The sequence below is a fragment of the Equus caballus genome, chromosome 15 (genome assembly GCF_041296265.1).
Source record: "Equus caballus isolate H_3958 breed thoroughbred chromosome 15, TB-T2T, whole genome shotgun sequence".
In the NCBI taxonomy this organism is placed as follows: domain Eukaryota; kingdom Metazoa; phylum Chordata; class Mammalia; order Perissodactyla; family Equidae; genus Equus; species Equus caballus.
The window spans coordinates 61865782-61890967 of NC_091698.1; the positions used below are offsets into that span (position 1 = coordinate 61865782).

Sequence of the window (25186 nt, forward strand, 5' to 3'; positions counted from 1 at the left end):
GCATTTGAAATTAGAGTGTCACAATATATTTTTTTCTTGTGACAAAAACATAAATTTCCCCTTTTAATAATTTTTGTATGCAGTACAGTGTTGTTAACTATATGTACATTGTTGTACAACAGATCTCTAGAACTTTTTCATCTTGCATGACTGAAACTCTACCCACTGAACAGCAGCTCCCTGTTTCTTTCCCTCACGCCCCTAGCAACCACATTCTATTCTATTTCTATGAGTTTGATTAGATACCTCATACAAGTAGAATCATGCTGTATTTTTATCATTGGCTTATTTCATTTAGCATAGTGTCCTCAGGGTTCATCCATGTTGTAGCATTGTAGAATATGACAGAATTCCCCCTTTTTTTCCTTTCTTTTTTTTTTGCTGAGGAAGATTCTCCCTGAGCTAACATATGTTGTCAATCTTCCTCTTTTTGCTTGAGGAAGATTGTACTGAGCTAAAATCTGTGCCAGTCTTGCTCTGTTTTTTGTATGTGGGGTACCACCACAGCATGGCTTGATGAGTGGTGTGTGGGCCCGCACCCAGGATCTGGACCTGCAAACCCTGGGCTGCCCAAGTGGAGTGCATGAATTTAACCACTACGCCACTGGACTGGCATCTCACCGTACCTATTTTTAAAGGCTATATCAATTTTTCTCTTGCAGATATATTCGACTTTATGGGAGAAAATTTAGCAAAGAAGATCATGTTCTTTTTATCAAGTTGTTATATGAGCTGGTATCGATTCCAAAACTGGAAATCAGCATGATGCAGGGATTTGCCCGTCTCTTGATTAACTTGTTAAAGTAAGTCAGTTTCCTTTGATTTCTGCTAAGATTTTTTTGGTTTGTTTCTTCAGGGTTTTAGAGAATGAAAACCAAGCGTTCTTTGGTAAGAAGACGAAGTCCCAAATTGTGAGTTTGGAAAAAGATTGCAGAAAACTTTATTATAAGTTTAACCATATGTGTTAATTAACCTTTAATTAAAGCCATCTCCTCCATGAAGCCTTCTCTAGCACGCACTGAACTATGTCTTGTTTCATTTATATATAATTTATATATATAATTATATAATATATATAATATATATTTATATATAATTATATATAATTTATATATAATTCTCTTCCCTTATATAGGTTGTAAGACCCTTCAAAGGGATCATTTATTCTTTTGCTTATCCCAAGGCACCCAGCACAATGCTGGAAACATTAAGAACTCCATAGATAGTGTGGGAAAAAATGAAATTCATGTACAATAATGATGGCACAAATTTACATGTCTCTTTTCACCTGGTGCTCTTTGAGGTTTAAGCAGCAGCAAGAATCTGGTGCATTGTTCTTCCTGATACTGTGTTCTGCTGGTGCTGGGCTGTGGCTGGGAAAAGCAGAACCCGGTGTGATGACAGCAGCATTTAACAGCTGTCCTCCCTCTGTAGTAGGTACCTGTGTACACATACATCCATATGTATTTACTTTTTTTAATTAGGAAAAAGGAACTTCTTTCAAGAGATGATTTGGAGTTACCTTGGAGACCTCTTTATGACATGGTGGAAAGGATATTATATTCCAAGACAGAGCACCTGGGATTAAATTGGTTTCCTAAGTAAGCATTTCCTTTTAAAGTACTTCTTTGGGAGCACTTGGGGGCTTTTAGAAGGTTGATCACAGTTGAGAAATGATAAGCAAGCAAATATACATTTTAATGTGTTCATTTCTGTGTAACTTGACTCCTAAAACAATTTATGGCCCTCTTTAAACTATATCCAAAGCTGCACTTGAGAATTTGCCACCAAGGTATCTCTTAATGGCTAACATCACCATACTGGCCCAAGAAAGCAACGGATTTTTATTTGAAATCTAGTATTTTGTCATTAAAAGTAATACACATTTGGCGTTCTTTGTAATACATCCACGTGTTTTAATTCTCCAAGTAAAGTGAATGCTTCAAGAAGAGGAGCTTTGTGTATTCCAGGGGGTGCCCACATCCCAGAGAGTGCACGGTGCCAGTGAAGGAAGATCCATTTCAGTGACTGACTGTTCTTAGAGCATAAACTATTCAAATGCACGCTCCTTGGTTTATGTTATTTCCTAGTAATGTTTAGACATGCAGAGAGTATAAATCTCTTGCTGATTATGGCTTCTTGTATGTGCATCCTTCCTCTTCCAGCTCTCTAAGTTGGGTATGTTTTGTATTTTGTTCTGAATTTACAGAGTATAATATGATCACCTCTCCTTTTTGGTTGATAGTGATTTCAGCCTTGACTCCGGAGTATCATTTCTGCCCCACAAGGGTTTGTCCAGTTGCGATCTAGCTCTTAATGTTCTCAACCTTAGTACGTTTGGCTTAAAATTGTCTTAAATTATTTGTGATTGAGGTTTATTTTCAGGAAATTTTTCCTTCCATATTTAATAGCTGTTTCCTCTTATTATCTAGAGTTGTTTGTCATGTACATATGTACTCATTTCCTGAAGAGCACCATTTTATATGCCTACGTTATTTTCCTTTTTCTCTTTTATAAATTGTCTTTCAGGCTTTATTTCTGTGGTTTCTCTTTTGATCCCAGACATGTGTATGTTATTTCGTTACTTCTTGTAGCCTCCCCAGTTCAGTTCATTTAATGCATGATTAGTCCTCAGGCTTCATTCATCATTCAGTTAGCATGCTGTCTTTGTTATACCCTTACTGTAGAATTGTTTGAAAATGATTACAGATGGCAGACTTAAAAGATTTTCAAGTCATAGGTAAATAGTGAAATGAAAACCCAAAATTTAACATAAAAACTTTGTTGTAAAGATACCTTTTGAAGAGCCGGCCTGGTGGCACAGCACTTAAGTGCACACGTTCTGCTTCTTGGCAGCCCGGGGTTCACCAGTTTGGATCCCGGGTACAGACATGGCACTGCTTGGCAAAAGCCATGCTGTGGTAGGCATCCCACATATAAAGTAGAAGAAGATGGGCATGGATGTTAGCTCAGGGCCAGTCTTCCTCAGCAAAAAGAGGAGGATTGGCAGTAGTTAGCTCAGCGCTAATCTTCCTCCAAAAAAAAGATACCTTTTGAGGTGATGGGGTGATGGCCCCATGGCCCAAGTGGCCAAGTTTGTGCGCTGTGCTTCACCAGCCCAGGGTTTGCCGTTTTGGATCCTGGGTGCAGACCTGCACACTGCTCATCAAGCCGTACTGTGGTGGCATCCCTCATAGAAGAACTAGAATGACCTACAACTAAGATATACAACTATGTCCTGGGCCTTTGGGGAGAGGGGAAAAAAAGAGGAAGACTGGGGCTGGCCAGTGATAACAGCTGTTTTCCTGGAAATTTTGTCAGTGCTTATCGTTCTTTCCCTGTGTCTTGGTATTATTACCATGTCTTTTCCTGAAGCTTCACATTATCCCTGCTCTTGTGGAAATCTTTGTCCTTAAAAGTTACGCCGTGGCTATTCCTGGTCTTTTGAAGAGCCACTGTGTCTTTGCTGAAATCTTTGCTGTACGACGGTACTTTTAGTTTTTCAGTCCTCGCAGCTGTTCTCTGTCCACTGAATTTCTGAGAGGGAATCATTTAAGACACATTAAAATTTGCTTTTCTACTTAAGGTTCAATTTAGCACACTAGTATGGCAAGTGTTTTGAACTTTTAAAGCCAAGGGATAAAATTAAGACTTTTAACAAATATTTTATTTTAGAAAATCCCTTAAAGAGGCCTTTAATGTGGCATGCTTTTGGAAATGGTGTTTTGTTTTGAGTATTTTCATCTTAGATGTATTCTGACACATTTTGAAACAGTTTTGTCAGCTGACTTCATGTGTTCCTACTATTTTTAGAGTACTATTTTTATAATCAAAAGTGAAGGATTGCTTCATTTGTTAACTGTCTTTCAAGTCTTAAACTCCTGTGCCTTCTTTGTCCTTGTTGAAACCACTACTTAGAGTGCCATGCATTTCAGCCCGATTTTAAAGGCTGGTTCTGTTACTTGGAGCAAGGATTATTAAGCTGCTTCTCTTCCCCTTGTCTTCCTCTCTCTCCCTCCCCCTCTCCTCTCCTCTCTTTCCTCCCTTCCTTCTCCTTTCTTTTTGCCTCAGGAGCAAAAGACCCTCTTCACTCTCACCTGTTTCTATTTTCTACTGGGGAAACAATTTGTAGGGTTTTTTATTCAGTAGAAAAATAGAAATTGGAAAGGACCTAGGTGGTTGTGAGCTTGATACTAGCAACATAAGAATTGCTTATAGTTTACTTCATAAAGGAAGCATTTGAATCTTATGGGCTTGGTTTTAAGTCATAAAACGATGTCCTGTAAACTTAATTGCAGTGGCATATGCAAGTTACCGCTGTAGGCAGCACACTAATGAAGGGTATTGCTGTTAACAAAATGTGGGGATTTGTGCATAGATCAGCCTTTGCAAATTGGCAGACAGTTCATATTTGAATTGCTTTGTGTATAAATTTGTTTTAGTTATCACTGTCAATTTAGTTTTTATGGGTTGTTTGGTTTTAAGGTTTACATATTTGCTTCACGAGTAGTTTGGCCCTAGATAACTCATTTACTTAAAAAAAAATTTTTTAGGGCTGGCCCCGTGACTGAGTAATTAAAGTTCGAGTGCTCTGCTTCGGCAGCCCAGGGTTTTACCGGTTCGGATCCTGGGCGTGAACATGGCACCGCTCATAGGGCCATGCTGAGGCGGCGTCCCCCATAGCACACCCAGAGGCACTCACAACTAGAACATACAACTACAACTGTGTACTGGGCTTTGGGGAGAAGAAGAAGAAGGAGGAAAAAAAAGATTGGCAACAGATGTTAGCTCAGGTGCCAATCTGTAAAAAAAAAAATTTAAGTATTTTTCTTTTATATGTATTGTTCTAAGAGGATCGTACATTGTTAGACTTTTTCATTTTTCCTGTTAATCTCCCTATGAAGAAATTTGTTATTTCCCTTTTCTGGTACTTGTTCTTGATGGTATTTGTTTCTCTGTTGATCTATCAAAGGACCATTTGGGTTGGTGCTCTTATCCTTAAGATACAGTTAATTCCTTTGTTCCCCTCCTTCCCACCTTCAACACATGGAAGTGGCATGTTCTTAACCTCTTTTGGGTGTTTCTTGGCACATGTGGCCACATTTCTAAGCTTAAGTTACTTACTACCAGCAGCTCAGAATGATATCTAGCTACAGAATTTAACATGATAATGAAACGATGGAAGTAATTTCTCTAAGGACCTGTTGCTGTTTAAAATAGTTTACAGTTATTAATAAACAATGATTATTAATGTGATATTTGCAGTGATTTTTTAGCGTGGTATTTGAGGAACATTGTTTGCTTGTTTTTAAATTCTACTTTTACTTTTGTTTTTAAATTAGGGAATAAATGGTTTATTTTTATTATGACTTCGATAGTGTTTCTTCCAAAGTTATGTCTGTGTTACAGTGATCTTTCTTTAGAAACTTCTCTTTCTAAAGCAACTTAAAAAAATGCTTAGTTCAAAATGATCAGGCTCGTCATCACTTAAAGCGATTAGACATGCTCTTTTTATATGATTGGTCAGGATTATTACAACTTAATAATTGCCATAGAGGCATATTTTAAGTAATTGTAATGAAAAACCAGTGTTATTGCAACATCAGTAATGAAGATATTATACTTCATTTATACCTTTCCATGGTAAAATTATCTTGACCCTAATATTGTGTGAAGTGACTGTGAAAAATGGCTACTTGCCAATTTAACCAAGCAATATTAGATTTTGAAAGATTAGATATGAGATGCGTAGTGTTTGGTTAACTGATGATGGATTTGTTTAGATTTAGAGAAAGCAGGTAAAACTGAGTTCTTCTAGATGAAGAGGCACAGTCTTAAGAAAAAAATGCTATATAAACAATTATCATTAAATTATAAGGTTAAAGCAGGGGTATATAGAGTATGCCAGTGTCACAGTTTCCCAGTTCATTTATGAAAAAGCAACTATGATTATTTTGAAATTAAATTTTAGGTCAGGAATTGTCAGGTGAAGCTGAAAGTACTTCTGGCTATGGGCAGTCCACACTGCTCTCACCTTGAATATATCATTTGCTGTACATTTCTCTGGTTTAGAAGTGAATGTTGTCCTGATAGTTAGGTAAGGCCAAGGAGGCAGGAAGCATAACCCTCCAGGTATATATAAGTCCACTATCTTAGTAAAGTAACTGTAGCTTTTGGCTTTTCTCAGCCTTCTCTGCTACATATTTGGCACTCACTTTATTAATATCATCATAAGGAATCATAAAGAATGTCATCATAAGGAAAGTGTGACCCAGAGAGGAAAATTCACACAGTCATTTGTTGAAACTGGGACAAGAACTCAAGAACTGGGACAGGAACTTAACTTTCTGCCCTAATAAATAGGGTGGCGGTTTGGGGGGGAAATTCCTATTTTGATGTGATTTCCTAAATATAAACTAATAGCTACAGTAGGATAAATGTAAAAGCAAAGTGAACACAAAAATTTAGTTCTTAAAGAGATTGAAAATATAGTTTATCTTGGATAAGTATGACATGAAAATGATAGTTAACATTTATTGTGCTTAATCCTGGGCCAGATAACTGCTTTCTTTATGTTATCTCATTTTATTTTTGTCACAGCCTTATGAGAATAGGTATTGTTGCTCTTACATAGATGGAAAAACTGAGGCTATAGTATTGCACTACTAGTAAGTAGCCAAACTGGTCTTTAAATTCAGATCTGTCTGACTGCTAAGCCCAAGCTGTGAACCATTACATGATAAACTACGGCTTTCTTTTCAACTTAACATGCCTTTTCTACGAGGAAATAGGGTCTGAGAAAACTCATCCAAAGCTTAGTCCCTCTGTAGATCCCTTTTGATTTTTTTTTAAAAAAAGTGTTTTGAATTACCACTTTAGTATTATAAATTTCCAGCAATTGGAAAAGTGTGTGGTGATTATTCACTCCCTCTAAAAATTAGTGAAATATAGTCTAGTAGCATCTAGCTTTAACCTTTTATTTTATTTTTAAACAGAAACATTGTTCCCTTCATCTTGAGCGATTACAAGAATCCCAAAAGGTCACTATACAGATATCACAGGTTAGAGAGATTGTACCCTTTTCTGGCTAAAGAGCATAAATCCAATGGCACAGGCCTTATATAGAAGGAGGGGTTGAAATTGACTATTTAGAGGAATTAAATCACTTTCCCACACAGGCTCTTCCTCTACTGAGTGAAGCAGCAGCTATCAAGTATTATAGTTAACCTCCTATTTTCCTGAAGAATGAAAGAAACTGGAGAAAACATGTAGCTGTGCTGCCTTTTATGACCTGCTTTCCAGAATCATTTTGACACTATATGGAAGTTTGTTGGTAGAATAGAGAAGTTACTCAGTGAAGAGAGCAGGTTCTCTGTGTCGTACTCCCACAGAAACAGAAACACAGAAAGTAAATGTGAAGTTACCATGAACAGAAACTTTGAGGACTGGTAGCGTTACAGATCTTCTGCTTGTTTCTTTGGACAGAGAGTGTACCATTTTAGAATTATGTTTTTAAAACTTGCATTTCAGTTGATCTATTATTTAGTTTGGAACTAGATGGCTCTTTAAATCTTGCCTCTTAATTCCATAATTTGTTTCTAAATGGAGTTCTTTATTCCAAACTAAAAGAAGATCCGAAGATCTCTACTCTTTGTTGCCCTAATAGAAAATGTTTATTGAGCATTGTAAATACATAAATAGATAAATATAAACCTGTATAAATATGTATGAACACATAGCCTTGTTATAAGCACTTTGGAAATCCCCAGAAGTATAAATCATAGTTGTGATCTTCAGAGAGTTTTAAACAGAGTTAGAGAGAAGTTTGCCTTTTGGTTATTTTTACCAGGCAAGCTAATATGTTTTATGAACTAAATTCTGTGTTTCTGAATTGCTTAGCTTGTTTGTGAGAGAAGGTGGAACCTTTCTCTGATAATCAGAGAAAATGCTTCATGATGGCCCTCTGGCCATGCGGTCATCTTTTTTATTTTAGAATTACCTCGTGAGTTGTAGCCCGGTTTCCTGTTTAGTTAATTTTTTTCTGAATAGTTTGAAAATTAAAGGGGATTCCTACGACTTCAAGTAGTGAAATTATAGTATTCTGTCTTGGTTACATAATATATTGACTGTTTGAGCTGAGTTTGGTTTGTGTTAGTCCTTGGAATTTCTTTGCAGATTAGTTCTTGAGTTTTCAGAGAAGTTCGATAGACTTCTGAACTTAAGAATTTCAGGAAGCTTAATGAGAAAGTGTCAGGTGGAAGCACTGCCTGAAAGTTACCTCTTTCCCCCATAATTTTTTTTTCTTGAGATTTGGAGACTTGTTTTATTTTTACTTGTACACATCATACTGTAAGTAGTCACACATCTATTTTAAAATTTCAGTTCAAAATTACCTAATGCCCCTTTGTTTTGTTTATTTGCATTTGACCTCTTTTCGACGATGGTCTAGTTAATATTTTAAGTATTCCATTCTGGTCCTGTGTGTTTAAACCAGGGTACATTGGCCTTTTCATTAAAACAGAAATGTTTATTATAAATTCATATACAGATATTTATGTTTTCCTGTATTCACTTGAGCCACCTACAAGTTGGAAAATAAGTAGGAGCTTTTAATGTTAGTCCACTAACTTTTTAACTAGCTGATCAAAAAGATTCCTGTTGCTCTTTTGGATGATTGTTGCTGGTAGTAAAGTGCCTTGGAAGGTTATAGAACTCTCATCAATTGGTTACAGAAAACTAGTTTCTGGCAGTTGCTGATAGAAGCATACCAGATTTAGGTATGTCAGCTGTTTGTGTTTTGGTGTAAAAACACTTTAATAAAAATTAAAAATTAGTATGTGAAGTTTTAAGCCACTGAGCATACTTGATGTGTTGATAAGTATGGTCATTGCTGCCTACCTTGTAAAGATTGAAAATGATTTGTCCTTTTCCCAGTTTTCTTCCCTTTAGTTCATAGCAGAGAAAGAGCAAAATGAGGGCAAAGGAAAGAGTAGATGAAGTAGTTTAGGTAATTCTTGCAATTCTGTCTGTGTGAAAGAAAAGGATTAGTTATTGCGTGTACACATATAATATCTAAATGAGCATGTCTTAGAGATATTTATTAATTGAATTAGATGTATTCTTAAAATACACCAACCTAATTTATCAAATGGCTTTCCCCCCCCCACAGTTCTGTAGAAAATGTCCTCAAAACACTCGTGAAAAGCTGCCGACCGTAAGTAGCTTCTCAATTTATAAAGCCTCTTGTTTCTGTGAGCTTTTCCCCATTTATAGTATGCTTTGAAGAGGAAATTAAAGATATAAATAGTTTCCGATGTTGTGAAGTTATTCATGGGGCGCAACATATCATTTCCAATTCTTGAACTGATCTTTTCAGATTTTGTTTATAAATTTAGAAATTTTTGAGTGATGTGAGTGTCAGTTGTTAGAAAGTAAGAATGCCATAATTTATGTATAATTGTCTTTATTTGAAAGATTTCCTAGAGTATAGTTACTCAGATCAAAAATATTTTCCAAAATGAGCATTGTAGCTATTGCATTAAAATATAAGTAATAATAAAAAGGTGGTCCATACGTTTTTTTCTAGTATGTTCTCTTTCGGTAGAATATTTGACTTTGAATATTGCATATTCTGATGTTTAAAGATGAATATGAGTAGAATTTAGTTTTAATTAATTGAAGTCTAGTTCTGTGGGCTTGCACTATTTTTTTGTTCTTGTTAATCAAGCTGTTCTAAGACAACTTATCCTGCTATGGATGCAGTGATTTCTTTTGAATGGAAATTCCTATATTTATCATAAGCTTATATGAGTTACAGTTATTTTATAAATCAAATATTTGTTGTTGACCTACTATGCCACCCAGTCTTGGGCAAATACATTTTCAGGATATAAAATGTTTCCCTTTTAAGAGACTTAAGATCTAACCTGAGTCATAAGCCACCAATGAGCCATGTCACTTTTTGCTAGGCAGTTATCCTCTTGGCCTCTATTTCCTCACTGGTAATTTGATCATCACAGAAGTGTTTGCTGGTTTTTAGGTTCTTAAGTAATTCATAGAACATCCAAGCTTTTATTTTGGATTACTAGGCTAACAGTTGACTCTGAAAAATTAGGAAAGGGAATTGATATATAAGATCTTTGAAGGTGAAATATATTCTACTTTTTTTTCCCTCCAATTCTAACCTGTTGCACAGTGACCTGGCGTATAAATGCTTGATGAAATCAACAGAAGTATTACTAGAAATGTAATTTTGTTTTTCTCGTAAAGGAATGAAGTGATTCTAGTTAACAGGTATATAAAGATCTAATAGGATTGATAATATGATACGTAGGCCAGACCTACAAGTGTATTTGAAAGGGTTTCCTGACTTTTTGGGCCATACTCAAATCAGAATTTCTAATGCTCTTTCTTATTTTAAACCCATTACTGAATATTTGGTAATTATACCTGGGTCCACTTTATCTATTTACCTTTTTGTGTGTATACGCACACTTCAGATTTTAATTTTGTAAATCTTCTCTACCCAGGGACGCTTTTGCCCATTTCGTAGAGTTGTAGAATGGTCGAGCCTGTAGCACCAGATCATGTGGTCCGGTCCTCTCTTACAGGAGCACTGTGGCCCACTGAGGGCAGATGGTTTGTTCACAGGCACCTAGAGATTCCTGGGCTGATGTTCTCTTCTCACCTCACTGATTATCCACTGCTTATACAGCCTGGATTCTCTACGACAAGATTCTTTTCTGGTGCTGTTACATAGCACATAGGAACTAAAAATACAGCAACCATGTTTTAAGTTTATAGGTGATTTGAGTGACTTTGTATTTTTCTTAGTTTTATCAACTTTATAGCATTTCTCTAAGTCCCATAGACAAGAAGAAAATTTACTTTATCCTTAGTGTGACAGGTATTTATTTTAGAGTTATAAAAATATGTGTTCCTTATAGGCTACTTTGACATTTGTAGTGTGTGATGTATCTTATGAAATCCATTCCCCCCTCCCCTTTTTTTGTCAGTTATTTATTGATATTGTAGAGCTTTTAGACAATGATTCAGAAACATGAAAACTTTCTTCTTTATTAGATATTTTCCAGCAGATGCCACAGCTGAGATGCTAGAAGAATGGCGGCCTTTAATGTGCCCTTTTGATGTAACAATGCAAAAGGCCATCACTTATTTTGAAATATTTCTTCCTACCTCCCTTCCTCCAGAACTTCACCATAAAGGTTTTAAGTAAGTATATACATATCTTGACAAATTCTAGAATACAGCAGGAAATACAGATATATAAGCAAACTATTAAAGCAATAATAAGTAAAAAAAGCCTTTTACCAGCTCAACCATTATGTTTATTATACTTGAAGTGTGTGAAGGCTAAAACAGTTAAACATGATTGAAAATAAAGGAGTAATGCTTATATATCAAACCAAGTAAGATGAGGGCTTTAAGAAATCGAGAGAGAAAAAATGATAAATGCAGAAGGAGTGGAAAATACCAATAAATAGGTAGTAATAGAAATGTTAACTTGTATAGAATTTAGGAAAAGGAGAAGTATTTTCCTAAAACTTGGGTTTAACCGTCATCACATATAGTTTTTCTTGGATCTTTTTTTTCTTTAAGATTGGCACCTGAGCTAATATCTGTTGCCAGTCTTCTTTTTTTATTTCTCTTCTTTTTCCCCAAACTGCCCCCCGTACGTAGTTGTATATTCCAATTGTACTCTGTGGGACGCCACCTCAGCATGGCTTGATGAGTGGTGCCATGTCCGTGCCTAGGATCTGAACTGGTGAAACCCTGGGTCACTGAAGCGGAGCGCTTGAACTTAACCACTCGGCCATGGGGCCGCCCCCCGCTTGGGTTTTTTTTATAATCTTTTTTTCTTTTACTTTTTCTAATTTTTGCACCACTTTTAAGAACTATTTTTTTCTAGATGACTGTAGGTATATAATAAACCCTAGAATGAAAAACATTTGGACTGTACTTTTATGAAAAAAGAAAACAGTATAAAAAAAGACTGGAAGGATAATAGTAATTATCACTGTCGTGGGTTGATGCTTAGTTTTTCCCCCATGTTTTCTACAGTGAGATGTCAAATCTTTTATTTCTGTCAAATCAGAAATTTTGTATATAGCCATATATTTATGAAATGTTAGTTTTAATTTAAAAATTCTAAAAACTTATAATTTCTTTGAGATTTGTAAAGATTGGTTAATAATATTCAAACATTTTCTTGCCTCTGTATTCTCTTCTATTTCTTTAATTTGAGATAGTTTTCCCCACTATAATTTAATTGCATCTAACACTTTGTGGCTCATTTCTTTTGTGGAACATTTACTATAGTGCTAGTTAATGGCGTAATTACTAATTGGGCTTACTAAAGAAAAGAAAGTAAGGAAGAGTTGGAAGAACAGGTAGTAACAGGAAAATATTAAAGGAGAAAGGCAAGGAGAGGAAGGAAAAACTTGAGCAGTTGTTAGATAGGAGTGGACGATAATTGTTTGACAGTGAAGTAGAAATTTGATGACATTACTCTTTTTTAGCATAAATAGGAAGGGGAATATTCAGACAAAAATAGTCCTTTGTTCCATTAACTTTTTAACTTTCAGTATTATTTTTTCTAGGTTGTGTAGTTATCATTAAGAATAATAGATTAAAAAAATACAAAGGATACCTGGCTTTGAACCACTTTCTATAAGTCACTTGCTATTTATAACAAATTTTTCTCCTTCAGACTTTGGTTTGATGAATTAATTGGCCTTTGGGTTTCAGTGCAAAATCTCCCACAGTGGGAGGGGGTGAGTATCTCCCTTTTTTGCTATACTTTTTAGTTTGGAAATAAATATATCAGATCATTTGATCAGTAGCTTCAGTTCCCTGGAATTGGCTATTAGCCATGTTATAATCAGTTTTTAAAATGTTTGTCTGCTGTATTCTAACAGAGTAGGCATTTCATTATTTTGGTTTTGTTAACATCTGGAAGTGCACACATGCGGTGGAGGACCTCGTTTGTCTCCTTGTATACCCTCACTAGCATGGCACTGGCTGGACACATAGTGGATACTTCCTATATGCTTATTGGATTGAAATTTCTTTTTCTGTTTGCATTGTGAATAATGCTTTGTCGTTTTCCTTTTTACAAGCATTTCAACTGCAGTTGATTTTAAATGGGTGTCAAGAATCAGAACTTACATTGGAAGATTTTTAAAAACTGAGTCATAAACCATATATTAAGTTGTACTAATAATGATTGCTGAATAGAACAAATGGATGAGAAAGAGGTGTGACTGTGACACTTAAAAACAACTGTATGTACTTAATTGTCTTTCTTTTGTTTGCTTTCAGCAACTAGTAAATCTCTTTGCTCGATTGGCTACAGATAATATAGGGTACATAGATTGGGATCCATATGTACCAAAGGTAATTAAGAACATTTGAACATAAAACAGCACTGACATCAACTTTATTCTTTAAGGAGACATGCTTTGTATCCTAATTCCTAATAGCACATAAAATATTTTTTGATTATTAGTAAAAAACATATAACTTACAGAGACAGATCATTTATTTTCAAAAAGTAATTTGATCATATCAAAGTTATCATAAATGTGTGGTTTTTGTCTTACCTATTCAGGGCATGAGGTATAAGTTTCAGAGTGAGTAATTTAGAAAGTAGTAAGTATATTATTCAGGGTGTCATACATTCATACCTTCCAACAAATTTTGTATATTGTATTTGAATGCTATTCTAGAGTTTTCCCCACTTTTTAGATCATATGATATATTTTCCTAGAGTGCCTCTAGGTGTGGTATTCCTTTCTTTTCTTTTTTGGTGAGGAAGATTGGCCCTGAGCTAACATCCATGCCAGCCTTCCTCCATTTTGTATGTGGAACGCTGCCATAGCATGGCTTGATGAATGGTGTGTAGGTCTGTGCCTGTGATCTGAACCTGCCAATGCTGCGCCACCAAAGCAGAGTGTGCAAACTTAGCCACTACACCACTGGTCAGCCCCTAGGTGCAGTGTTCTTAACATTGCATCTTCGATATTGTTTCACCTGCAGTAGAGTCATCCGGGAGCTTCAAGAGGACTGGCATGGGGCATGCAGGAGATTCTGATGCATACACTCGCAGGAGAGCAAGGCTAGGGAGTGGCAGAAGGCAAATGCTCTGTTTGCTTTTGCTTGTGCTGTCTTCCTCTATTGCTGGCCAATAGAAACTAAGGAGAAGTAGTAGATTTTTTCCACCTTCAGGCCCCTTACCTTTTAGTAATGACAAGATTTTTCTTCTTCTCCGCAAAGCCCCCCAGTACATAGTTGTAGATTCTAGTTGTGAGTGCCTCTGGTTGTGCTATGTGGGACACCACCTCAGCATGGCCTGATGAGTGGTGCCATGTCTGCACCTAGAATCCGAACTGGCGAAACCCCGGGCCGCCGAAGTGGAGTGCGCAACCTTAACCACTCGGCCACGGGCCGGCCTCAATGACAAGATTTAAAATATAAACTTAAAAGTTAATTGCATTAAAATGCAATTGTTAAATGACAGATTCAAATGCAAATTCTTTTCTTTTCTTTTTTTTCTTTTTTTCTTAAAGAAGATTAGCCCTGAGTTAACATCTGTGCCAATCTTCCTCCACTGTGCCATCTGTGCCTGCCTTATATGTGGGTCACTGCCACTGCATGGCTGTAGGTCCACACCCTGGATCCAAAACTGTGAACCTGGGCCAGTGAAGTGGAGCGTGCTGAACTTTAACCACTATGCCACAGGGCCAGCCCCAAAATGCAAATTCTTAGGGGGAAAAAAATCAAGTTGTTGTTAAAATTTTGAGAGGGAAAGTGATCCTCTAGAAGAGACTTGCATTTTGTGCATCCTTGGCATGGAATGAAAGCATAGGAAAAATAATTTTATGTGCATTTAGAGAGACAGGAGTCAAAGTACTTCATGTTTAACTGCAGCTACCTATGTTTTGCCCTTTTTATGTTTCGCTGTATCTCATTTGTCTGTTTTTGGGTACACAGATACAGCTGCTTCATATCCATATGCCTGTGACCTCAGTGTGTCCTTAAAAAAAAGTATGTAGAGGGGCTGGCCTGGTTGTGCAGCGGTTAAGTGCGCATGTTCTGCTTCGGCGGCCCGGGGTTCACAGGTTCGGATCCCAGGTGCGGACGTGGCACCGCTTGGCAAGCCGTGCTGTATCAGGCGTCCCACATTTAAAGTAGAGGAAGATGGGCACGGATGTTAGGTCAGGGCCAGTCTTCCTCAGCAAAGAAAGAGGAGCATTGGCAGCAGATGTTAGCTCAGGGCTAATCTTCCTTAAAAAAAAAACAACCAAGTATATAGATATTTTTATATAACTTTTAAAGAATGAAAGCAGATTACTAAACAGTATGTGATTTTGCTTAAAAACTGATGAGAGTACATCCAATAATACTAATATAAAGCACTAAAGTTATTTAAGGAAAGAATTATTTGATACCTGTAAATATTTGTTTTTAATTCTTTTTTTCCTTTTAAAGATATTTACGAGAATTCTGAGAAGCTTGAACCTCCCAGTGGGAAGTAGTCAAGTATTAGTCCCAAGATTTTTAACAAATGCTTATGATATAGGACATGCTGTAATATGGATCACCGCTATGATGGTTTGTAATATAGTATATTTGCTTTATATAGTTCATCTAAATTTTGTGTTAACCATACAGAAATCCTGTACAATCACATAAGTCTATATTAGTGACTTAGTTGGTCACTTGATTCTTGGATATTTTCTGATGTAGTAAGCTTATGTTTATCAGACCCAGAATATAGTCATATGTACCATTTATAAATCTCCTTAACCAATGGACCATACAAATAGAGTCAGAAGTTTAGAGTTTTGAGAGATTCAGAATGTCTGTAACAGTTTTACAGACCAGGAACCAGGCTCGTAGATAAAAGGACTTTCCCAAGGTCAAATTGATAATGATAAAGGTAAGGTGAGAGTTCAGGGTTCTGCATATGCTCAGTATTAATGCATTGTGTCAGTGTCCACATAAAACATTACACTGAGCACAAAGCTTATTCACAAAGCAGTCTTAGTGAAGGAGAAGTATGAAGGATTATTTTATTGACACCATTGAAGGAAAGTAAAAATATATCCACATGCTTGGATTTCAATGTGATCTTTCAAATAAGAATATTAGAGCAGTTTTATACTGTAATTTTCTGGATTGTCATTCATATTGCTTCTACAGCTGTCTCCTTCTGTGTTTGATATTTGATATTACTCTGTGTCTGATATTTTCTCCCAGTTATGTGGTTTGGTTGGTTTTTTTGTGTTGGTTGTTTCTGTGGAAAAGGCAGAACGGTTGTGAGAAGTTTAGCTCTTAAATTTCATTGTAAGATTAAAAGGAAAAAAGGAATTCAAGCTCCTCCTGTTTTTGTTATTTCATTATTAAACAGAGGGGGAAACCCCGTTTTCTTGCTTCTATTCAATAGGAGCAAAAAAATTTGGATGTTTACTGTCTTACATAAGCCATGAGTTGGAACTTGTTTAGGAGCCGCAGAATTAGATAGTGATTAGTATCAGCCTTATCTTAATTAATAGTGCAACAGTGTTTTCATTGGCAGCTTCATTTTGTGTTAAATATGAATATTTAATATAATAAATCAACAATGCTAATTAGAATTTTAGAATTTTGAAAGTTTTGTTGATATTTTGCTATGGAATTATTATGGTCTCTTAGTGGTCTCTATTCTATGGTCTTAAAACCATAACTTTTATGGTCTCTATTCTGTATTGGGAAACATGCCCATAGATTTCTTTTCAGCTGGAAGACATGTTTCTAATGTAACGTGACATTCTACCTTAGGTCTGTGCCGTTTCTTGAAAGCAGATCATTTTGAGACAGGCAGGAGGTTTCAAGTTGTAGTCCTTTATCCCCAGGGCTGTTCAACTCGACAAGTTGAATGCTAGCTTTTCCTCATTTTTTCCCCAAGTTATGTTGTTGTTTGGTTGGTGCTTTGTGTGTTTTAGTGATAGATGAGTAAAAATGTTTTTCTTCTGAGTCAATATGTGGTCAAATATAACATGTTTAATCATTTAAAACATTTAGAAGTAATAAAATATTTGAATGCATTTATGTAAATCTCACTTCTTCATTTCTTGCAATGAGAAGTTCACTTCTCGAATCACTTAAGGGATGCTTTTTATGTCTGATGTTACCACTCTTGGTTGTTTTAAGATGATAATCTTAGTGACAAAAGTTATTCGACTGCAGAAGAGTAAAAAATAGTGTTATCCTAAATTGAAAGGTATCTTTTCAGTTTTCTAATTTGTTTTCAGTAAGTTGCCCTTATATTTAGTAGAATGTTTTAAATTGATTTGTATGAAGTTCATTGGGAAATTGTTTATGACTCTTATTTAGATGTAGAATTAAGTTTTGCCAGCAGGATGACTATGAACCACATTAAAGATTTTTATGTAGGTCTGGGCCTGTTAACGCCTTCAATTTTACAGTATTATGTGGGTACTGATATTTTTACTCTTTTATTTTAACAGGGTGGACCAAGTAAGCTAGTACAAAAACACTTGGCTGGTTTGTTTAATAGCATCACATCTTTTTATCATCCTTCAAATAATGGGCGCTGGCTGGTGAGTATGTCTGTTTTTCACTCTAGGATTTGGAGTTTTTCAATGTATGGTCACTTGTAACTATTGCCTGTTGTGTAACCCGTAATTGATTTTCTGTCCTTCATATAAGCTTTAGCTGTATGTAAGTGATTTAAGTTGCTGTTCATAGAACATACAGAAATAAATTAAGATTATACTGGTGTGGTAACTGGTGACAGATGCCACCTTTTGGCAACAAAATGTTAGCAAAAATGCCACAGAAGCATGGAATCTGACTTTCAGTTTTATTGTCAGACTTTTTGGTTTAAAGTGCCTGGTTAAAATGGCTTTTCATGTAATAGAAGAGTCTTGTGGTGCTAGAAATTAAAATCGAACTTTGAAACACATTTTTATTAGTTATTATCAATAGTTAATTAGTAAGTATTTTATTCTGTCTAGTTATGCTGTGCAAGTCTTTGTAATAAAATTATAAGAGCTGTTATTTTAAAAATCTTTACCTGGGTGGGTAGAGAGGAACCCTGAATATCTATAGAAAATAGAACCTACCTAGGACTTTTTGCTTCTGTGTCCCCAGAACAAGTTAATGAAACTACTTCAGCGGTTGCCAAACAGTGTTGTTAGAAGATTGCATCGCGAAAGATACAAGAAGCCTTCTTGGTTAACTCCGGTGCCTGATAGCCATAAGCTTACTGATCAGGATGTTACAGACTTTGTACAATGCATTATTCAGCCTGTCCTCTTGGCTATGTTTAGCAAAACCGGTAGTTTAGAAGCAGCCCAGGCTCTGCAGAATCTTGCTCTCATGAGACCCGAGTTAGTAATTCCCCCTGTACTTGAAAGGTAAGTGTAGCTTTACTTGTTTTGTTGAAGCCTCAGCCATGGCTAGGTTATTCTGGTTGTCTGTTGCCTCTACCCCTCTGTTCTGCTTGGTTCTCTTTTCTTTTCTGTGGCTTCTGTTTTGCTACCTTGGTGCTTATTCCTGTTTCTAGAGGAGAAGGAAGACATTTTAACCTAATGATTGGTAACTTGATGAAGGTTTATTGGAGAGAAAAGAAAATTGAAATGAAGTGGATCAGTATTTTGGATTATTTGCACATTTTGGGTCCGCAAGGTTTTCGCTCATAAATTGAGCTCTGGCTGTTTTTTCGTCAAAATGGGAGTGTCACTAAATATTGAGAATATGGCAGTGAAAGTGATTTTGGATTTCTCTTATTCCTTAGAATCAGTGATACAGAAGAAAATTTGGCTATATTTATTATTTTCATATATTGTATAACGTTGTGTGTATTGTTTTCACAGTGTAGATTTTATTGCATTCATTTTGTTTTGTATGTTGGAACAGTAACAAAAATAGTTCTCCATTTGCTAAGTGACTGTCACAATATAGGCTTGCTGTGCTTCCCAAGGGAGAGCTACTCTCAATTGTTTTGAGTGTTCCTGAGCAGATTAATTAAACTTTCTGTTATTCCTCTGTTGCCTGAATTTGAGCCTTATATTTTCTCTCTAAATGTCTTCATCAAAAGTAGAAGAAGAGCATCAGTTTTTAGAGCCCAGAAGAATCTAATAGTTTGAGTTCCATACAACTCAGATTTGTCCAAGGTGCTTAGTGACAGAGTGCAGACAGCAGCCTATTTTCTGACTCACTGTTGATCACATTTACTTGGAGAAGGGTACCCTGTTTAAGATCTTGACCAAAACAAGACCCCATTATCTTTATATGTGAGTTGCTTATGTTCTCTTGCCCTGTCTTTTTTGCCATAAATATTCAAGTTAAGTTGTACCTCACTTTCCCAACTTCTATTCTTGTGTCCAACCTTGGGGGACTGAAACTCTTCCAACACATATAACTTAATTAGGAAATGGAATGAGGAAGTTAGGCACTTTGCTCTCTGTCTTCAACCCCCAGTGTTCTTTGCTACTTGACCTCCATGTGGTAGCAGAAGCTAACAGTCAGTGGCAGGTCCCTTGATGCTCCTTGGAAAGAGAGACATTTGCCTCCATGGGGTTTCAGCTGCTTCCATAGTAAAATTTTGTTTTGGGGTGTTTTGGTGTTTCTTTAACTTCCTCATTGTTTTGCCTTATTTTAGTGTTTTCCAGCTTGTTAATTATGAATAGTGAGATAAGTTTAGTAGAAGGAACAAAGCTTATAAATACAAATACAGTTGTCCATCATGGTTTTCTTTGGTTTTCAATTTTTGGGCAAATTCAGTATCAGTATATTGAGTGAACTATACTTGACCAAGATAAAGATTTAATTGACAAAATTGACGATACAATGGCATTTTTTGAGACTCCTTCAATTGTAATTTTGTCCTATTTAGAAATGACATGGTTACCTTTTTTTGAAGATTTTTTTATTTTATAAAAGCAAAGGTCTTTATAAAAATCAAGTTGTAGAAAAAATTTTTAGGTACTTAGTTTTGTCTCCTAAAGATAGCCTTTGTTGAAGAGCTTGGTATATTTTGAAATAAGCATAGGTTTGGTTATTTTTTTAATCCAATTATAAATCCTCCCTTTTTTCCTACTTATTTCCCTTATTATTTACATTTTCTGCATAGGAGGAATTTCGCTACTTTTTGGGGATTTTTTTTCCCTATAGGATAAATTCTCAAAAGTGAAATTGCTGGGTCAAAGAATGCATGTTCTTGGCTCTTAAATACTTAGTGATTAAAGATTACATTTGTCTTATTCCCCCCCAATTTAGTCACTGTAGTGTCAGGAATATTCTCATATATTTCTGATAGCAGATTTTCAATTTTAAGAGTGTAAAATAGGAAAAATTTCAACATTTTAATAAGATTGTTTTTCCTATGAGAGGGAGGAGTACAGTAGCTGTAACTTGTTATTTCTGAATTCTAGTAATCGCTGGCCATTAGATTGGATGCAGTCCTGTTGGAATGTGGAATGTGGATTAAAATGGCTGAAATAATAGAAAATCTACCAGTTTATGTTCGTTTTTTCATTGTGAAATTTGCGTGGAGTAAGGTGGCGAGGTAGCAGGGCATTGGGAAAACGTGCAATATAGTCTCTGTATCTTTCCTTTATTTGTGTGATTCTGTTACCTCTGAGAGCAAATATTCGCTCAAAATGTTCTGCTAGCTACAAACCTTTAAGCCAAAATGCAATTTATGAATTAAGTATATTTAATGTATTATGTATGTTTTATCTGTGATGAAAAGTTTTTTTAAATTCTGTTTTCAAACCATAGAACATATCCTGCACTAGAGACTTTAACAGAACCTCACCAGCTCACAGCTACTTTAAGTTGTGTAATTGGAGTTGCCCGCAGCTTGGTATCGGGGGGTAAATGGTTTCCTGAAGGTCCAACACACATGCTACCTCTGTTGATGAGAGCATTGCCTGGGGTGGATCCAAATGACTTTAGTAAATGCATGGTGAGCATATGTATGATTCTGTTCTGTATCTAAGTTTATAATTATGTAAATGGACATCCTGTTAATTTTTCTTCAAATACTCTTTAGAACATAGTTCAATGTAAAATTTGTTAATTATAACAGAATTATATCTGTAGATGCCCATGTTTAGCTCTCTGAACAGTTAGTTGATCTATGTAACGTCTTCCTTCGTAAGTAATTTGCTATAACCTGTGTGCATTTAATGATCATATGTCGTAAAGGTCATTATATATTTACTATTTTCCTTAAGCAGAGCTATTAAAAACAATAGCGTATGAGTGTTTGCACTTCCCTTCATCTACACTGGTGATGGGGCATGATAAAGGTTACTGGGTATAAAAGTGCCAGATCCTACTTGCACACACATCTCCTGACTTAGAGCATTGTTCGTCTGCCCTCTTCCCCGGCCTCTAGCTTCTGCATTTGCATTCACTATTTACCCTTAGTTAATGCCACATTTTTAGCTCGGAGGCAAAGTAACTTCTCAGTGACAAAAGGTTGGAGAACTTTGTGTTTAAACCTAGTAAATAACTGTATGAAAATAAATTTAGTATCACTTCATTACTAAAGTAAAGCTAGTTAGTTGTGAAGAAGCTTAAAATGTTGAATTCTAAGTGAAAAATTTCCAGAAAGATTGTTGTGAGATTTCTATCAAGATAATTTATTTGGGTACTTTATTGCAGCTTATGGTGTACTTATATTTTTAAACTGGAATTAATTTAATTAATGTTAAATCTTTTACATCTTCCCACAGATCACATTCCAGTTTATAGCAACATTTTCCACTCTGGTGCCTTTAGTAGACTGTTCATCTGTACTACAAGAAAGAAACGACCTCACAGAGGTAAGGATGCTGTTTGGTTGTAAAAAGTTTGTTTAGCTGAGTTCTAATTCTTACTGTATATGCATAGTAATACTTGACAGTTTAAAAGCAAGTTTGAATATGTGCCAACAAACTAAAATTAGTGTTTTGTGACTAGGATGGTGTAAATGGAGGGCCAGGTCGTCGTTGGTAAGATAGTCTGCAGGGCACTCACCAAAGGGGGCTGAGTCAGTAATAGGCCATTTTTGTAAACAACTGAATCTAGGGCTGTATTTCCAGATTTTTGTCGCTTTTCAACGTTTTGTTAAGCAAAGGTGGTGATGTTTTATTTTTCCATCTTCTTGTGATAGGAATCTGTTGAGGGGATCAGTGCCTAATGAAGAGAAATTTTCTTTATTACTGTCTTGTTCTTTTAGAACTATTTTCTTTATTGCAAGCCTTTTAGTACTTGACTTGTGTCGTTTGTATGTTTAAGTAGTAAGAGATCATCCTTTCCATACACACCAGCAATTTAAAAACTAATTGATAATAAAAATGGCTACTTGCCTTCTGTTTTTGGCCCGTATAAAATATGTTTATTACTTCTTATTTTTGTTCCCAGAAAGTATTTGATCACGTTGTTCTAAATTGATATGCGATTATGGTGCTGTTTCTCACAGTGCACAATATAATAATGTAGTGTTAGATCTATTTTGTAGGCTATCATTGAGTTCTGTTAGTTCACAGAAAAAAAGTCGAAGGCTGTTTTAAATTTTTCTTCACATTGGCATGTTGTAGGTGGAACGAGAACTTTGTTCAGCTACAGCTGAATTTGAGGATTTCGTCTTACAGTTTATGGACAGGTGAGCATGTACCCCGGAGCCACCCTTTATCTGAAATTCAAAAAGATTACTCCTGTCCCACCAACTTTAGTCTCTCTGTGTGTAGCAGCCTGTATATAAGTATTTCTCAAGTTACAAAATGACAGTAGATTTGTGAGCCATGTACATATTCAGTAGCTATCACTCGAATAGTTATGACAGTAGACTTTTATGTAATCATCTTCAAAAATGTTAATCTAGTTCTTAGTTGCTAAAATTATACTTTGGATTATTTAGATGCTTTGGACTTATAGAAAGTAGCACATTGGAGCAAACAAGAGAAGAGACAGAAACTGAGAAAATGACTCACCTGGAGAGTTTGGTCGAATTAGGTCTGTCTTCTACATTCAGTACAATCCTCACTCAATGTTCCAAAGAAATATTTATGGTAAGAATGCATTGCTGCAAAAATAAATTCCAATCTTATAGTTGTGTTTGATTCTTTAAAATTGAAGTTCGGGTTACTTTGTGTGTATATCATGCCAAGTGATCCTCATTATTTGAAAACTCCATATTTTTGAATTCACCTACTTGCTAAAATTTATTTGTAACCCCAAAATCAATACATGCCGCTCTTTTGTGCAGACGTGTAAAAGTGGCTAAAGACTGGAGTTCTGCATGTTCCCAGCTTAGGTCGAACATGGTGACGCTTTGCCTTTTTGTTTCAGCTCTCATGCTGGAAACGTGTCCTTTTTGCATCTATTTAGTGCCAGGTTTTTCACGTCGTCGTGCATTTTGTTAGTGATTTTGCTGTTTAAAATGGCCCCAAGAGTAGTGCTGAAGCACTATCTAGTGTTGTAAGCGTAAGAGAGTTGTGATGTGCCTAACCAGGAAAATAACACATTTTAGGTAAGCTTCGTGCAGGCCTGCGTTGCAGTGCTATTAGCTATGAGTTCACTGCTACTGAATCAACAATATATGTTATATAAGGCGTCTTTGAACAGAAACACATAAAACAAGATTATATATTCATCAGTTGATGAAAATGTAACCAGAGGCTTGGAAGAACTTAATCCTGTACTTCCCCTAGGAACAGTGTATTGTTCAGTATTTGCAAATTCAGTGCTCACAGCAACTTTATACATTACTACAAATAACAAGAATCTACTGTACTTTTTAAATTTACAACTAAATATTATTTGGGAGAAAAGTTTTGGAAATTGTTTATGCCATCACATGATAGAAATTAAATTCTAAGTATAACAATCTGGCAAACTATAGTGGATTAGAAATAGTTTGTCCTCATAAGGCATTCTGTAAATGTTCCATATTGGTTGATACCGGCAATGTGCAGTATGGTATTTAAGACCACACTTTATTTCCATTTCTGTTTGTTTTCATTATTCTGAGATTATCACTGTTAATATGTTTATCCTAGTTAAAAGTTAAACTGCCTTATAGCTGCATGAAATGTTTACTAAGATTATGTTAGTATAAAGAAATTAGGGGCCGGCCCAGTGGCACAACGGTTAAGTACCTACGTTCTGCTTTGGTGGCCCGGGGTTCGCTGGTTCAGATCCTGAGTGCAGACATGGCACCACTTGGCAAGCCATGCTGTGGCAGGCATCCCATGTATAAAGTAGAGGAAGGTGGGCACGGATGTTAGCTCAGGGCCAGTCTTCCTCAGCAAAAAGAGGAGGATTGGCAGCGGATCTTGGCTCAGGGCTGCTCTTCCTAAAAAAAAAAAAAAAGGAATTAGTGTAGGGGCTGGCTTGGTGGCGCAGCAGTTAAGTGCGCACATTCTGCTTCAGCAGCCCAGGGTTTGCCAGTTCGGATCCCGGGTCTGGACCTTTGCACAGCACTCACTGCTTGTTAAGCCATGCTGTGATAGGTGTCCCTCATAAAACAGAGGAAGATGGGTATGGATGTTAGCTCAGGGCCAGTCTTCCTCAGCAAAAAGAGGAAGATTGGTGGCAAATGTTAGCTCAGGGATTATCTTCCTCAAAAAAAAAAGAGGAAGAAATTAGTATAAATAATCTCTTGTTTAACCAAATTCTTTTGAAAGGAGTTTATAATTTTCGGCATTGTTAACCGATGTCTAGAACTCATTCTTTTATTCAGCAATTAACTTAAATTTCTGTGACCCGATTGTAAAATCATAGACTGCTGTTAAATCTTTTAGAGTGGAGATAGAGGTTTACAGTTTGTAGTTGTCAGAATGACAAACTGTAAAAGGTATTCCAAAAAATTCCCTTTGTTATATTGAATTTGCCAACCAGATAATTAAATTGCTTTTGCTTCCAGCAGCTATAATTTTGTGTAGTATTTCTGTAGCAATAAAATTTCGTGCCTCAAATGTTTTGTTCATATTAGGGCCTTGTGTAAAGATTATTCGTAGACATGAATGCAACATGATTAAGCAAAGCCTTACAAATTCAGATGGTTAAAAAATTCCTAGTTGGTTATTTTTAATATAGCCTGAATATTATTTTCTTTTATATTTCATAAGATGTTTAATTTTCTTAAAAAGGTTGATCAGACATT

The 25186-nt window shown here is 35.9% G+C and overlaps 1 protein-coding gene across 2 annotated transcripts in view; it reads left to right on the forward strand.

The window, feature by feature from the left end:
- Window positions 1-25186, forward strand: part of PSME4 (proteasome activator subunit 4) — an 83558-nt gene that overhangs the window by 16880 nt on the left and 41492 nt on the right. Inside the window, exons 2-15 of one of the 2 annotated variants that reach the window (XM_023619106.2) lie at window positions 663-803; window positions 1485-1601; window positions 6996-7061; window positions 9170-9214; window positions 11083-11232; window positions 12731-12794; window positions 13342-13416; window positions 15511-15633; window positions 17532-17624; window positions 18178-18443; window positions 20812-20998; window positions 21774-21863; window positions 22620-22684; window positions 22940-23090. In XM_023619106.2, coding sequence (XP_023474874.2) covers window positions 663-803; window positions 1485-1601; window positions 6996-7061; window positions 9170-9214; window positions 11083-11232; window positions 12731-12794; window positions 13342-13416; window positions 15511-15633; window positions 17532-17624; window positions 18178-18443; window positions 20812-20998; window positions 21774-21863; window positions 22620-22684; window positions 22940-23090 — 1633 coding nt within the window. The remainder of the gene's footprint in view (window positions 1-662; window positions 804-1484; window positions 1602-6995; window positions 7062-9169; window positions 9215-11082; window positions 11233-12730; window positions 12795-13341; window positions 13417-15510; window positions 15634-17531; window positions 17625-18177; window positions 18444-20811; window positions 20999-21773; window positions 21864-22619; window positions 22685-22939; window positions 23091-25186) is intronic. The other variant, XM_023619107.2, reaches the window with a different exon arrangement.